The sequence below is a fragment of the Nelumbo nucifera genome, chromosome 4 (assembly GCF_055504915.1).
Source record: "Nelumbo nucifera cultivar China Antique chromosome 4, China Antique-T2T, whole genome shotgun sequence".
NCBI lineage: Eukaryota > Viridiplantae > Streptophyta > Magnoliopsida > Proteales > Nelumbonaceae > Nelumbo > Nelumbo nucifera.
The window spans coordinates 6,133,984-6,149,921 of NC_142652.1; the positions used below are offsets into that span (position 1 = coordinate 6,133,984).

At 36.2% G+C, this 15,938-nt stretch overlaps 1 protein-coding gene across 16 annotated transcripts in view; it reads left to right on the forward strand.

Moving 5' to 3' along the window:
* The window catches only part of URE (urease), a 31,565-nt gene extending 17,425 nt beyond the window's left edge, over positions 1–14,140 (forward strand). For 15 of the 16 annotated variants that reach the window (XM_010250614.3, XM_088904146.1, XM_088904149.1 and 12 more), the window contains 12 exons: positions 166–329; positions 514–892; positions 1,115–1,223; positions 5,412–5,551; positions 5,755–5,892; positions 5,973–6,064; positions 9,584–9,713; positions 9,811–9,969; positions 10,804–10,971; positions 13,045–13,179; positions 13,606–13,677; positions 13,848–14,140. In XM_010250614.3, coding sequence (XP_010248916.1) covers positions 166–329; positions 514–892; positions 1,115–1,223; positions 5,412–5,551; positions 5,755–5,892; positions 5,973–6,064; positions 9,584–9,713; positions 9,811–9,969; positions 10,804–10,971; positions 13,045–13,179; positions 13,606–13,677; positions 13,848–14,069 — 1,908 coding nt within the window. In that variant the 3' untranslated portion in view covers positions 14,070–14,140. Of the gene's footprint in view, positions 1–165; positions 330–513; positions 893–1,114; positions 1,224–5,411; positions 5,552–5,754; positions 5,893–5,972; positions 6,065–9,583; positions 9,714–9,810; positions 9,970–10,803; positions 10,972–13,044; positions 13,180–13,605; positions 13,742–13,847 lie in introns of all 16 variants that reach the window. The other variant, XM_088904153.1, reaches the window with a different exon arrangement.
* Positions 14,141–15,938: the final 1,798 nt, after the last annotated feature.

Genomic DNA, 15,938 nt, shown 5'->3' on the forward strand with positions numbered 1-15,938 from the left:
CCAGTTGAACGCTCAGTCTGTGATAGCCTTTTCATAGCTTTATCTTGTACCAAAAGAATGGCTGTAGATTCAGCTGTGCCATGTAGATTGGGTTTCAGCTGTTTTGTTTTTTAACTGTTCTTTTCTTTGCATTTTTGAATTTTATCTATGAATTTATTTTGCTAGCCAGGGGAAACTAAAAGAGTTACTCTTGTAAGCATTGGAGGCCATAAGGTGATCAAGGGTGGAAATGGCATTGCTGATGGTGCTGTTGATGTTTCCCGGATTGCAGAAGTGATGAAAGCTGTACATGATAGGCAGTTTGGCAATGCAGAAGAAATAGAAGCTAGGTCTGGAAAATTCACACGAGTTTATGTGGTTTTACTTTCCTTTTGTATAAGGGCATATACCCCTCCCCTACCCCACCCCACTCCCCCAAAAAAAGGAAAGCAAAGAATGAAGGCATTGAGAAAAGGAGAAAAATGGAAATAAAAGGAAATATAGATTCTTGATATTAAAAGTTTGGTTCTGCAGGGAAGGTGTTACCGGAGAGGATCCTGACCTTACCACCATAGTTTCTCATGAGACCTATGCCAACATGTATGGACCTACAATTGGTGATCGAATACGGCTTGGTGACACTGAATTATATGCAGAAATTGAAAGGGACTTCACCATGTACGGTGATGAATGCGTATTTGGAGGTGGAAAAGTTCTGAGGGATGGAATGGGGCAGGCTTCTGGACATCCTTCATCTGATTGCCTGGATACTGTCATCACAAATGCTGTGATTGTTGACTATACAGGAATATATAAGGCAGATATTGGAATAAAGGGAGGATTCATTATATGCATTGGGAAAGCAGGCAACCCAGATGTCATGGATGGTGTATCATCTAATATGACAATAGGGGTGAGTTCCACATCATCTTAATTATCAAAATCCTAATCTTTTGACATTTCTAAATAAATCTTAAAATTTGCAATTCTATTTGATTCATACTTCTAAGATTTATGTTGCCTATTAGTTTCAGAACATTGATCATCACAATGAAAATGGTTGTATGAGTTTTATGGTTATGTCTATTCTGCCTGATAGTGGAACTTCTTTACATTTTTGTTTCCTTAATTTCAGGTCAACACTGAGGTTGTTGCTGGAGAAGGAATGATTGTAACTGCAGGAGCCATAGATTGCCATGTCCACTTCATATGTCCTCAATTGGCCTATGAAGCAATATCAAGTGGTGGGACTTCTATCTGATTATAAAGTATTTAGATGTAAAATATTTGGTGGAAGTTTATTCATTCTAAATCCATTCTAATTTCTGAATAAAAAAAGGTTCAACAAAGAGGAAATATATTTTGCTTCTCCTTAAGCATATCAAGGACTCATTATTTGGTGAACTGTTTTAAGTCTTGGATTGACAAGTGTAGGAAAATAGATTTAAGTATGAGAGCAGCCACTGACAAAGGTTAGGTCCACATACAGTCCACCCTATTGCCCAAAGGCTGAACCCAGGGGGAATGAATGGGGTACTACAAACAGTTTTCACCTAAGGTCTCCCTATTTTTGTGAGTGTGTGAGAGAATGTAAATGTTGTGTTGTAAGATAACTAATGTAATGTAGTAGATATACAGAAGTAAAATGCAAGAATAGTGAACACAAGAACACTAAGCATTTATAGAGGTTCAGCTCTTCCAGCCTGCGTCCTCTCCCCAGGCATACACCCAAGAATTTTCCACTAAGCCAGTTGGACTTCTGGATTCCAACAAAACATTTATACCAGTTGTATTTCTGGGTACCAACAAAACCTTTACAACAGTTGCACTTGTGGCTGTTAACAAGACCTTTAATAGACTTATGGGTGCTATCCAAATCTTTCACAGCTAGCAAATCACTAGCTATACAAACACAGATATAATATGAACAATGTAAGTACAAGTGAATGCAATGCCTTTCAATAGGTTGATATAACAATACAAACAAAACTCAGTATGTAAGAAAGCACAAGGAATGCTTGGGCTCAATAGAGCCTTTTGGGATTCACTCAAATCTTGTTTTTTTTTATCTCACTCAACACCTTCAAGAACAAGGGTTTTTCTCTCTTTTCAGCTTATGGGAAGATCAATAGATCCATCTTCTTGTTTCCCCATGTTTCCCTCTTCTTTTTCTTGCTAAACTCTGTGAATCTCACTTCTTTTTCTTGAGTTCTTTCTCATTCTTCAAGATTTTATATCTAGGGTTTATAAGAGAGCAATATGACTATTTTAAGCCGTTAAATATTGACTAATCCTCTATCGAAATGTTTTCGAGATGATTTCCAAGAAGTTTCAAAGCTTACTGGAAGAGGAAAAAGCCATTGTAGTTCAAACAGTCAAAAAAGAGAGTGGTCAAGTAAATTTTGTGTGAAGTAGTTGACTACTACATGCTTTCAAAAGCTGATTGTCTCAAGTAATCGACTACTACCTCTTATTAGTCGACTACTAGAGCCTTTCTAGATCTTGGCTGTCACTATCAATTGACTAATGACTACTAGGATTAGGTAGTCAACTACTTGCTACAGATAGACCTAGAATTCTCAAGTAGTTGACTCCTAAAGCTAGGGAGTTGAATCCTTAGGCTCCCAAAGACTGAAACTTGATTTTCTAAGCAACGTACTTGATATTTTACTTGATTAAATGTTTAGGAAAATTGCCCAAGGCCCTTCCTATGCTAACCATTGGTCTCTAAGTTTTGGGGTTAACGGTTAACCAAGGTAGGTCTATATTGAGCCCTTCCAATGCATAAGCATACTGATTGCATCAAGTTTCTATACACAAAGTCTCATAATGCTCTTGAACTTGATCTTTCTCATCTTCCTTGAGAGGAATCGTCAATTTCTTATTCAACTTCACTCAAATGCAAGAGAGCTAATGAATTATCTGTACAGTTGGATTGCATTAATATTCTAAATGAGTTTGTTATCATCAAAATACATAGGGTCAACACACCCTTCCTAGGACCCCAAATATCTGGAGCCAAAATTGGAAAATGGCCTTTTTTGCTCTTCAGGAATGTGAACAGCTCTAAGATTGTCTGGATTAGAGTCAATCAGGGACTGACCCAATAAGATGCTTATATAGATCCAGAATTGATCCAAACCCTATTGGGTTTAAAGGCAACTGGTCCAAAATTGACTTGTTCACTTATCAGGCTCATTGTGTCTTATATAAGTTAGTTCCATCTGTTCAAAGCCAAAGCCCTGACAAACATTCAAGCAACCGAAAAGGAAAAAAGACTATTTTAGAAGTGAACATGTTTACTAACATCAGTTGGATTGATTTAAATATAAATTTATTTTTTGTTTTTCTTTTGGGGGGGGGGGGGGGCAGCAATTATGACCTGTTTCTGTGGGGCACTGGGAACAAATTCTTTCATATATACAGTCTAAACAAGACAAAATCATCCCAAGAAATCCACACATTCAGAAAAGAGAATGGAGCCAGAAATTTAACACCCACCACTGGAGACACCAAATTTGAAGAATTAATCAATTTGAAAGAAGGAAAATCAAGGGAATAAAAACAATGTACTTTTTGATTTACCTACTTCAGATAAATGCTACATAGGCACATCACGGACACAATAAAAACAATGTTTTAGACAGATATAAATTGAAATGTCAGAGATATTGGACCCTACGTAGAAGTATGCATCCATGTAACATAGACCTCAGATTTTCCTATTAAAACACTGCCTCATAGACCTCTTGCTTCATTCAACAAGTCCACAGTTGGATCCATGTGTGTCATAGAATCAAATGTGTTTCCATCTAGGCAGAAGTCTCCATCCTATTCAGCTTCAAAGAGAGGATTAGGTTTATCTATGGGGAGAAATCCTAGTAACTTAAACTTACCATCCTAGGCTTCTCTTAGCACTCTTTCTAGATGACTTAATGAAGTGAATATAAAGATGGATGTATTTATCCTAAAAATTATGAACTATATATCTATACTACTTTATCAAGCAAAACAACCTATCCTAAATTTCCAATGAGGCTGACTCATATCTTGATTCTTGACAATTTTCCAGTTACTACCCATACCTAGAAGTCTGAAACTAAAAACTGATGACAATTTCATAATTCTAAATATTAAGATTGATTTTTAAGTTATTTGGAAACCTACCAAAAATAACTGCAAGGAAGTTACCACTACATTTTTATATCTTCAAATTTCTCTCAAGTATTCTTGTATGTGCGGTGCTGCAATTACCCTATAGTTATCTGGTCAGACCATTGTCAAATCAGATCAGGATGACTGTAGTACTGATCCTATGGTCCAGACTCACTATGCTGGACCAGTACCTTGTCTCAGATTCGTAGTTGTAGGGTGAGACTGGATTCAAACTTTAAGGTAATCCCAACCTATTGACATCCTTGATCCCATACAATTTACAAAGGCCAACCTGTTTGATAATACAGACTAAATTTGATCAACACGTGCAGTTAGTTTTCATGTGTGCCACCAAAACTCAATTAAACTCTAGTGTCAAATGACCATAGTTGTTAAGGCAACACCTAGGCAATAAGATGCCAATGGAGGGTCACCTCATATAATTGCCAAGTTAATTTGTACATGTTGCTATGAAATGCTTTTATATTCTTAATTTTTTAAGATTATAATAATAAAATAGACACTATTGAACTAAAATATTCATTTTGTGGGTTTATATACTAGTTGCTTTTTATAATTTTCTATTTGTTAGGGTTCAATGAACACAAATGTTGGCGTATGCTGTTGTGAACAATCAAAGACTTCAAATCCTGAACAGCAAGGAAGAACTTAAACTTTTGCCAATCAGCACATTCTTCTTTTCCCAGGACAAAAACAGGGGCTCAGCCCCTATATTTTATATCTTTCTTTTCTTCCTTCGTTTTCCTCTCATGAATATGTTGATTTTCTATATCTTAATATGGAGTTAATACATTTTTTATGAAGATTGTAAATAGTTATTAATGAAAGATGGTTGCCAGTTGCTTTGGAACCTACAGAACTACCGCAGGGATTCATGGTTATTATTAAAAAAAAACCATTGCCTAGGAGACTAGGCAACAAGGAACTCCCCCCGTTGGTTAGCCTTGCCTTGGCACCTTGAAAACCATGCAAACAATTTACTTAGTTTGATTTGGAGCAATATAAATTACTTGTAGCATGTGCCCTGTTAGGCTTCTATTCAAGCTAGTGGAATTCTTCAGTCTAGAGTTGATAGAAATTGAGGATATAGAAAATGGAACTCACATTTAGACGAAAAATTTCCAATATTGGAATTCATTGATGCCTTCTGATCTCAAGCATTGGCTTGTTTTATCCTTTAGCCAAATATGGTAAATTATTGAATGAAGTAATCAGAATGGTTCAATAAATATTTTAAGCTTTCATAATCAATGAAGGTATTACGACATTAGTGGGAGGAGGAACCGGACCTGCAGATGGGACACGTGCAACAACTTGTACACCTGCACCATTACAAATGAAACTTATGCTTCAGTCAACTGATGAAATGCCACTCAACTTTGGCTTCACTGGGAAGGTCTCTCTCTCTCTCTCTCTCTCTCTCTCACACACACACACACACACACACAAAACAACACCAAAAGAAACCCTATTTGGACTACCTGGGTTGGCTACATAAATCCTGTTAGTTCATCACTGCCTAAAGTTGGAAGGTTAGAACTGAAAATTTCCCATTTTCCTTTTTTTCTCTCTGTTATGGACTGGGGTTTTCTTTTCAAGGGGAATAGTGCCAATCCAGATGGATTGCCTGAAATAATCAGGGCAGGAGCAATGGGTTTGAAGCTGCATGAAGATTGGGGAAGTACACCTGCTGCAATAGACAATTGTCTAAGTGTTGCAGAAGAAAATGACATCCAGGTATCAATTTTTCATATTTTATAATGATTTTTGTTCTGTCATGTGATCTCTTTAGTTGATTCTCAATTAATTTTTGACAGGTCAATATCCATACTGACACCTTAAATGAATCTGGATGTGTGGAACACACAATTGCAGCTTTTAAAGAAAGAACTATCCATACTTACCACAGGTAAGATTGTTGAACTTCCGTTTTTTTTGCATAACTGTGTTTTATATTTAAACCTTAAAGTCTTCAATGAGTTTATGTATTTTATCTGTACAGCAGCTTGTTTAAAGTTGAAACAGATTTGTGGGGTGCTACTATTATATTCTAACACCATGGAGTTCTGTTTCTTTGTTGCATGCATGATCATTAATCAATGGCAATACAGTTTATTTTATTATGCAACTAAGGCTTGCACTAGACTCAAATGAGTTCACCTTGGGTTACTAATGCTTAATTTTGAACTAGGCTTGCAATACTGTGGGTCTGAGACAACTTGGATGGGAGTAGTATCAACACAATATAATTATGAAAGGGACAGTTTTGTAATTTCTCATCTTTTTACATTAGGATGCATTTGGTAAGAGTGCAATTGAAAACATGTACAGTTCATAAAAATAAGCTTGGTTTGGTTTTGCGTTGACAAATTTTGTATTCTTACCAATGGTTGTGATAGTATTTGGGTACGGACACAAATTCCAAGACTGGAATGTACCTTTTTTACATTGACCAACTTTGGATGCAGGCATTTAGAAGCAAACTTTGCTCTTGTTTTGGATGCAAACATGTCAGAAAAAAAAAAGAAAAAACAAATTTGTTGTCATTTTCAATACAAAAATGTTTTCTTACCAAATGCCTGCAAAACTGAACCGGGGTGCAAATTCACTTCAGCTCAGCATTTGCACACCAAACACAGCCCTTAAGTACAAATAGTTCAGAATAGTCTGCAAAACCAATTCTTGTCTCTGTAAACATTCATCTTCCCCCCCCCCCCCCTGTTATTATCATTGTTGTTGGTGGTGTTGGTGTTGTTATTGTTATAGTAGGTTCTGTAAAACTGATACTGACCTTAGCACAGGACACCTGCTGATATCAGCAGGTTGCATGGATGATTTTATGCAAGTTTCTTATTGGTCACTCCATTATGAAGAAAAGCATAGATTCCACTAGAGCATGGATTATAGAATTTATTGCTAATCTATTTGGGATGATTTACTGATATGAATCATGCAGTCAATTGAAAATTGAAATACATTTAGTGGATCCAGACCATCATAAACATCAAACTGGATTGAGTTTTTACCTGGGGGGCTCCTTGTGAATGCTATTGATTACATTGTGGGCAATCCACTATTCCACTTCATTCTGACTGCATAATAGAAACCTTTTACCATTTCTCTTTTGCCAAGGGTTTGTATTTTTGGCTTTCCCTCTCTTGGGACTACAGATCTCCAATTCTCTAGGAAGCTTAAGGTCTTTTGTTATTTATATGTGTTAGCGTAGGGGTATTTCTGTCTTTATACCTTGATTAATGTTGCTGATCTGTAATGTTGTGTTGGACATAGGTCTTTTCAGTCATGTTTTAATAATAATATAAATACTTACTGGCCGACTGGGAGAAGTCTAGTTAACTCTTTCAATTCGAACCAGAATTCTCTCTTCTCTCTCTCTCTCTCTCTTTATCACCTTTTCTTCTTCTACATAACTGAACTCAGTCAGGCCGAACTCTAAGGCAGACCTGAATTATATCATGGTATCAGAGCCAGGTAAAATCTGCCTAGATTTCTGCTTGCCTAGGGTTCATTCTCTGCGCACCCTATCTAGGGTTTTCCTCTTTTTTTCTGTGTTCGATTGGAGATAAGGGAAAGGGCTGAAAAGGAGTGATCGCCCTCTTCCCTTGGAGGTCTCTATGCCTCCAGTCAGGTCGTATGTGGTCGGTTGCTGTGATTTCTGAGATCGCCCTCTCCTAGTAGAGGAAGAATAGAGGGCCGAACTGTGTGGGCAGTGGCTGTTGTGTGTGCAGCGGCTGTTGTGTGTGGACTGCTCTCCTGCTCATATGGGTGTTACTTCAGCGATAAGGTAAGAGATTTCAGTGCATGATATCTGTTATGGATTAAATAGGAGGTGTGTTTCAGACCATATGCTAGGGTTTCGGCCAGTAAGTGCTAGGGTTTATGCTGGTTTCTTTGTGCATTTTGAAGGAAGAAATATGATCATATAGTGGTGAGATTTCAGGTAGTTGTAGGAGTAGGGTTTGTGGTGTAAAGAGCACACATTCCAGCAACAATTAGTGCTGCAATCAGTGTGACAGGTGTGACCTAGTGGTGTGTAGTGTGTAGATCTCAGTGATAATAGAATTCAGCAAGTGTGCAGAATTGGTGATAACATAATGGGAGACAATAAGGATTATAAACCTAGTGTGATGGTGCCTACAGACTACCTGAATGTTCAGATGACCTCCATTAAGTTAAATGGAGAGAATTATGTGCCTTGGGCTAAATCCGTTGAAGTCTTTCTGAAGGCAAAGAAGAAGGTAAAACACATTAGAGAGGAGAAACCCTCCTCTGACTCTCACGAGTATGAAGACTGGGAGCAAGAGGATGCTCAGATCATCACATGGTTGTGGAACAGTATGGAACCCAGGATTAGTGTGAACTTCTTGTTCCTTGATTAGTGTGAACCCAGGATTAGTGGAACAGTATGTAACCAGCTTGAGGGGGAGTGTTAGCGTAGGGGTATTTCTGTCTTTATACCTTGATTAATGTTGCTGATCTGTAATGTTGTGTTGGAACATGTGCTCTTAACTTGAGTAAGGGCACATAGGTCTTTTCAGTCATGTTTTAATAATAATATAAATACTTACTGGCCGACTGGGAGAAGTCTAGTTGACTCTTTCTGTTCGAACCAGAATTCTCTCTTCTCTCTCTCTCTCTCTCTCTCTCTCTTTATAACCTTTTCTTCTTCTACATAACTGAACTCAGTCAGGCCGAACTCTAAGGCAGACCTGAATTATATCAATATGATTGATTGATCATGACGAAACCAAGTTTTAATTTAATTGCTGTTGAATCTCACCTTTTGAACAACTAGAAATCATTTTTTATCATTTAAACCTTTCACTCATATGATTATAATTTGTAAGGTGAGTAGATTGGTTTACTCCACTTGATAGAAAGTGCAAGTGATTCTGATAGATCAACAAAATAATTTATTATGCAAACAAAAGCTAAAGCTTAACTTCATGTATGAAAAGAACTTTAAGTTGACTCAAGGTAATAATCATGTATATTGGGTGGGTCATAATACTGCTACTGCACATATCTGCAGCATTATTTCCAACTTATGTTATAATACCATCTCGTGCACTTCACATGGTGCCAGTAGTTTTCACTAGGGAATATGTTGGTTCCAATAATGTTTGTGTCCGTACCCATGGGAATGGAAGCATTTCATGAAAATGTTAGCAAATATTTGACATTTTAGACCATAATTGCGTGGATGGATTTTTCTCGATAGCATAAATATCACTTTTTCCTGTGGAGAATTTGATTTAACCTTATAAACCCTTTTTATGTAAACATTTTTGGAATTTTATGTAAAAATAAAAAATAAAAAACTTCAGCAGTGAAGTCTGAGGTATTTCCAAAAATGAGGCCATTTTGGTTTAACTCTTCAAAGCATTCTTTTTAATATTTTGTTCAACAGTGAAGGTGCAGGTGGTGGTCATGCTCCAGATATTATCAAAGTGTGTGGTCTGAAGAATGTCTTGCCCTCATCAACAAACCCAACACGACCATTTACAACCAATACTGTAGATGAGCACCTTGATATGTTGGTAAGGGAAAGAGAAGAGGAAGTATTGATTTGCTTGTAAATTCTATTACGCGTTAATTTTGTCATGCATGCTCTGAAACTGAATGGAATTCATACAGATGGTTTGCCATCACCTTGATAAGGACATTCCAGAAGATATATCATTTGCTGAATCTCGCATACGAGAAGAAACAATTGCTGCAGAAGACATTTTGCATGACATGGGAGCCATCAGCATTATATCTTCTGATTCACAGGCTATGGGTCGTATTGGAGAGGTTTTTCTACTTTGCCTATAAATGGTTCCGTTGCATTATATCCTATCTTCCAAGTTGTTATCCATGACTCTTAGATATTTTGTTGGACTATTAGTAATTAGTTTTGAAATTACTGGTATCCTGCTCAGATGTCACATTAAATGAATCCACACATCTGATGCATTTGAGGCTGTCAAAAAGACTAATGAGTTTCAAGAAAATCCAGGAGTGAAGGACTTCATTTCAATTTTAATATACAACCAGGAATGGATCCAAACAAGATATTAGGATATGTAGGTCCTACTTTGATTTATGAAGTCATTTTATTTCTGCTTGATGTCATATATGCTTGTTAAAAGTTATAGGGTGTTGGCATTGCAACACTGGGGGTACTAGTAAGCTGAATGCCCTTTAAGCATATATCAAAGGTTTAAAACTTGTCCCTCTTGATAGGCATGTAGTATCAGTGTTTTCCCCCTATTTTCTATTGGATCAATAATAAAATATATTCTATTGAAATAAAGACACAAGAACCTCATTACCCTATACTATTTGGGACAAGGAACAACAATCAGAACCCACCAACAAGCCATAATATTGTTGTTCAAAAAAAGTTAAGAAAGATTATCAATGAATCACGGAAATGTTGTTTTCTAATGGAAATTTTAAGGTTAAATCACTCAATTTCTATTGGTATATTTTTTGTCTTTATAAATTTAGATACTCCTTAGAATATAGGGGCCAAAAATAAAAGTTAACTGGTGATTGCATCCTCTGCAGATGCACATGTTATGAATGCAAAATTTGTTTTGGAATTTTTTGTGCTTAAGTCGAGTCAATGCTCTTTGTACCCAGGTTATAACCAGGACATGGCAAACCGCTCACAAAATGAAGGCGCAAAGAGGATCAATTGATCAAAGTGATACACTTAATGACAACTTCCGAATCAAACGATACATTGCAAAGTACACCATAAATCCTGCAATAGCTAATGGATTTTCTGAATATGTTGGTTCAGTTGAGGTATGATAATTTCAATCTTGTAAATTATAATGAATTTGTTTCTGTTACATTTGAAGTTCTGAATTTTTAGTATATCTCAAGGACATCAATGACTATCTAAACAGAGTGCATAAAACACACAAAGATGCAGTTGGTATTCCCAATTCATTTGGTTCTACCTAGAATTTCTCTAAATACATCTACTTGATAGCTTTTTATTTTTGACAGTTTTGCTTTTGGGTCCCTATTTTGGGCTTTCTAGAATAATTAACATGACTGGATAAATTATGTATACCTTTGAGAAGGAATATCCACTTAGGTTGGATTATTGAGTGGTGCATATGAAGTTCATAGTCATAAATCTCATTCTGATGAAAATTTCTTACAATCAGTTTATTTCTTTCTTCTTTCCATTCCATTTTGTTAATGTCTTGATATTCAAGAAATAAAGGTACATGTATTTTTGGAATATTTAAATAATTTAACCATTAACTTGTTCACCCGGAAATGTTGGTTCAGTACTATGACTGAGTTTGTGGGTGCAGATGCATATGTGCATAAAGTAAAAAATGAAAAATTTGATGATAACCAAATCAAAATATCACCATATTTTTCCTTTGATAAAACAAAAGGGTAATTAAAATGAGGGAAAGTAGACTAAGATGGTTTAGCAGATGCAAAGAAGACCATCTACAGAACCAGTGTGAAGATGTGATCTACTACAAGTCGAAGTCCAAAAAAGGCTAGGGGCAGACCAAAAAGGACATGGGTTGAAGTAGTGAGAAATGATTTAAGGGCCCATAATTCAGCAATGGATATGGCACTGAACAGAGTGAAATGGAGGAAAAAGATTCATGTAACTGACCCGATATAATTGGGACAGGGCTTAGTTGATTTTCTTGAAAAAGGTACACCTTTGAATATGTCAAACGGGACTAGATCTTTTGTGAACATGACCATGGTGAACAAGTCTTTCTTCCCATCTCTGTAAACCATACGTCCATCACACGGAAAAGCATGGACTTGATCTTGTCCATCTTTTGACTTGAATGGAGACTTGTTGCATACCTTGAGGAACTTGGGTTTGTTAACAGGGTCTTGTTCAAAGCATGTCAGTTTTCTTGGTCACTTCTCTTTTTTTATCAGCATTCTTGGTCGCTTTTCTTGATTTGCATTAGTATTGTTTGCCCAACCATATCAATATTTTCAAAACTTTATGGTCACAATTAAATCATGAACCCCAAGGGCACCAATTTGAATCTTATAATCGGATTTCTGAAAAAGAAAAAGGAAAACTTAAAGTCAAATAATGTATCTTAATTATTTATTAAATTCATGTGATTTGAATCAATTCACTGGAACTTGATTACTTATATTCCCTTTTTTCTTAACTTTTTCCAAGGGTCTTCTATTTTAAAATACATTGCTAGAAAAAGACTTACTTGAGTTGTTTTAAAACATTAGGTCAATGAGCCATTTTATGGAGCAAGGTTTGGCTGAACGTGATGGCTGTTCAGCAGGCTGTGGAACTAATGATAAGGTTCCACACCAGTATTTAAATACATGGGGCCTGCACCTTTTATGGTGGGGCCCATGAATTTATTACTGGCGTGGAACCTCATCTGGTTCCACAGCCTGCTGAACAGCCATCACGTTCAGCTAATCCGAATTCCATTTTATGTTGGTAAAAAGCGGAACTTGATTATACATTCTTTTGCTCATTATGTTGGTAAAAAGTCAAACTTGATTATCATCATCCAAACTTATCCCGACTGGGGGGGCTGGGGGGGGGGGGGGGGCGGCTAGAAGGGGTAGGGGTAGACAAAAAGGACATGGTTCAAAGTGGTAAGAAATGATTTAAGCACTAATAATTTAACAATGGGTATGGCATGCATGATGCTTTTGACAAAATTCTTACAAAAAAGAACATATTTTATGGTATATGGTACGATTTATGACTTGTTTTGCCCTTCTATAATATATTTGGTCATTTATTTAATTTTAAGTCCAATCTTTACAACATTTGAAACAATGACTCAATAAAGACAACAAAGAAAATATTTAATACTTTTCTGGATATATTTTTATTTCCAGGCTGGGAAGTTAGCAGATCTTGTTCTATGGAAGCCTTCATTTTTCGGAGCAAAACCAGAAATGGTGATCAAAGGTGGTGCAATTGCTTGGGCTAATATGGGTGATCCAAATGCAAGCATCCCCACTCCTCAACCGGTAAAACTTTATTTTACTCTGTTTTATTTGTTTAAGAAATATATCTAGCTAAATGGATAAAATATTATAAAATTCTGAAAATCTTGATCCTTCTACCCAAAAAAGAAAAAGAAATTCTTGATTCTGTGCAGGAGGGCAGAGACCGTCCTTTCAACAGAAAATTAATTATGGAGAATGCTACAAAATTATGTTTTTATCTTATCCTTTGGATGCTTGGTATTATCTGATTGAATTAATATTTAATGGTGGAGGTCTCCTACATGGGATTCAATTCATGTAATAGTTACTATTACGGGTCTGGTATATCATTAGATTGAATAATTCTCCATAATTCTATCCCCCTTTCTCACAAACAGGTCCATACACACACAAATACAATGAATCAAAGTTGTCCAAAGTAGTTAAGTGAAGCATTGGTGGTTGCAGGTGATGATGAGGCCCATGTTTGGGGCATTTGGCAAGGCTGGAAGCTCAAATTCCATTGCATTCGTCAGCAAGGCATGCTCCTCTTTCTTCCATTGCATTCCAATGTACAGCTGTAGTGTCATATGGGCAGACGTGGGTAGGATTCTTTTGGGCAGGAAATCCGAGTCTACAAGGAGCTACCACCTGTTACTATTTTATTATTCACGTTGGACTAACTGAAAATTGTTGTTTCTGGTTAATAGGCTGCTAAGGACGCCGGAATAGAAAAAGAGTACGGACTGAAGAAGAGGGTGGTAGCCGTGGGCAATGTGCGGAGGCTCACAAAACTGGACATGAAGCTCAATAGCGCACTTCCAGTAATAGATGTGGACCCGGAGAAGTACACCGTGACAGCAGACGGCGAGGTACTCACCTGCACTGCAGCCACCACGGTTCCTCTGTCCAGGAATTACTTCCTCTTTTAATTTTATTTCTCAAACTGCTTACAACTGCCAAAGCTAATGAATAACTAACCAATGCTCGAAATTCTCCATTCCATTCTGTGTTATCTATCCCAACTATATTTTCTCTATTCACCAACTGCGTGGTTTGGACTGGACTCTAGGGTCCATTCTTTCATTGCCACAGTCAATGGTGGAAGAGGAAGAGGAGCTTACAGCTGTTCACTGATCAGGTTTCGGGCCGGGCCCATTCAAATTTTAGCAAAAGCTAAACCCGAGCCCGGCCCATGAACAGGTTTACGAGGGTGGTCAAGTTTTGGAGTTCAACTTGGGCGGGCTTGGGTTCATGATTTGTTAAAAAGTGAATGGGCCCCTATATAGAGCTGTGTAAATACTTCAATCGGGTACCACCCCCCCCACCATCCAAATTCTAATCTACTATTGTCATCGATTAGTTTTTCTGAGTGGGACGTGCATGAGGAAGGAGAGCGTGGAGAGAAGAATGATTGGATTTATGAATTAAAATTTTGGGAGAATTAATTGTCTCGCATGAGGCCAAAGCAAGTATGGACATTATGTTTATCTAGTAATCATACAATTTAGGGTGAATAATGGGCTGGGCAGCCCTGAGCCCCCGACAGAACTAAACTTAACCTATTCATATAGGGTCTGGATCTGTCCCGGTTATAATTGGATCGGTTCTTGTTTTTGATATTATGTCATGATAAAAATGAGTCAACATTGGTTTTGATTGTTTTTGAACCAATTAATGTATAGGCATATTTTTCTCGTAGTGTACCGTATACTTTTAACAAATAAATAATTTATTGTTAAATTATATGGTTATTAATTATAATTATTTCTATCGGGTTAGACCTCATGGCCCCAATTAAGAACAATTTGTTTTCTATGATTATATTACATAATACACAAAAAAATTGCATAAAAGTTGAATATGTCTGGTATTTATATATTCATCATATTGAACAAAAATAAGTTAGTACATGAGGGTTTTATTATTAATGATGGAAGGAAATGGTTAAAAACACAAAAGAAAAAAAAATACAGGAGGTCAAGAAGTTTAATGAATCAACCAAACGGATTGGTTGAATTCATTTTTATGTTTCACGGGTGAATGTTTGGTTGTTTGTCATAAATCAATGGCGAAAAGACATGGTTTTTGTATTTAATGTCTAAGCCTAATTAGTTTTAAATCAGGGGCGAAAAGACATTGTATTTAATGTCTAAGCCTAAATCAATAGAAGTGTAGTGTATGAGAGTGGGCAATTCTTTTCTATTTTAACTTTTAAATAAATAATAATTAGTTATATTTTATATATTATTTTTAATATTTTTTTATAATAAAAAAATAACAATAATTAATTTCAGCTAGGGTTGTTTATTAAACTGGTGAAACCAACTAAACTTACCAACACGACCCAACTTGACCTGAGTTGGTAGGTTTTATAGTATTTCTGGTGGGTTTTGGTGTAGCAATCTTCTAACCTAATCAGGTCAAGTCAATTTCGATTTGGCTATTTGTAAATCGACAATTGGGAAATTTTTCATATTTCTTAGTCTAAAATATTTTATATTGTAAATTTAAAATTTTTAATTTACTTTTTAATAATATCATTGTAATTATTTATTTATTTTTTTAAGTTTAAATCTTTTAAACCAATTAACCAAACCAAAAATTTACCCAAACTGATATAACCTGAGTTGGCTAATTTTTACTAATGGTTGGTTGGTGTCGGGTGGAACTCCCCAACCTGACCAAGTCAATTTGGTTGGCTAAACAGCTTACAACTGAACTAATAGTCTAATCTCTAATAAATAACAATAGTTTAATCTCCAATAATTACTAAAAGGTATCTATTAAATAACAAAACA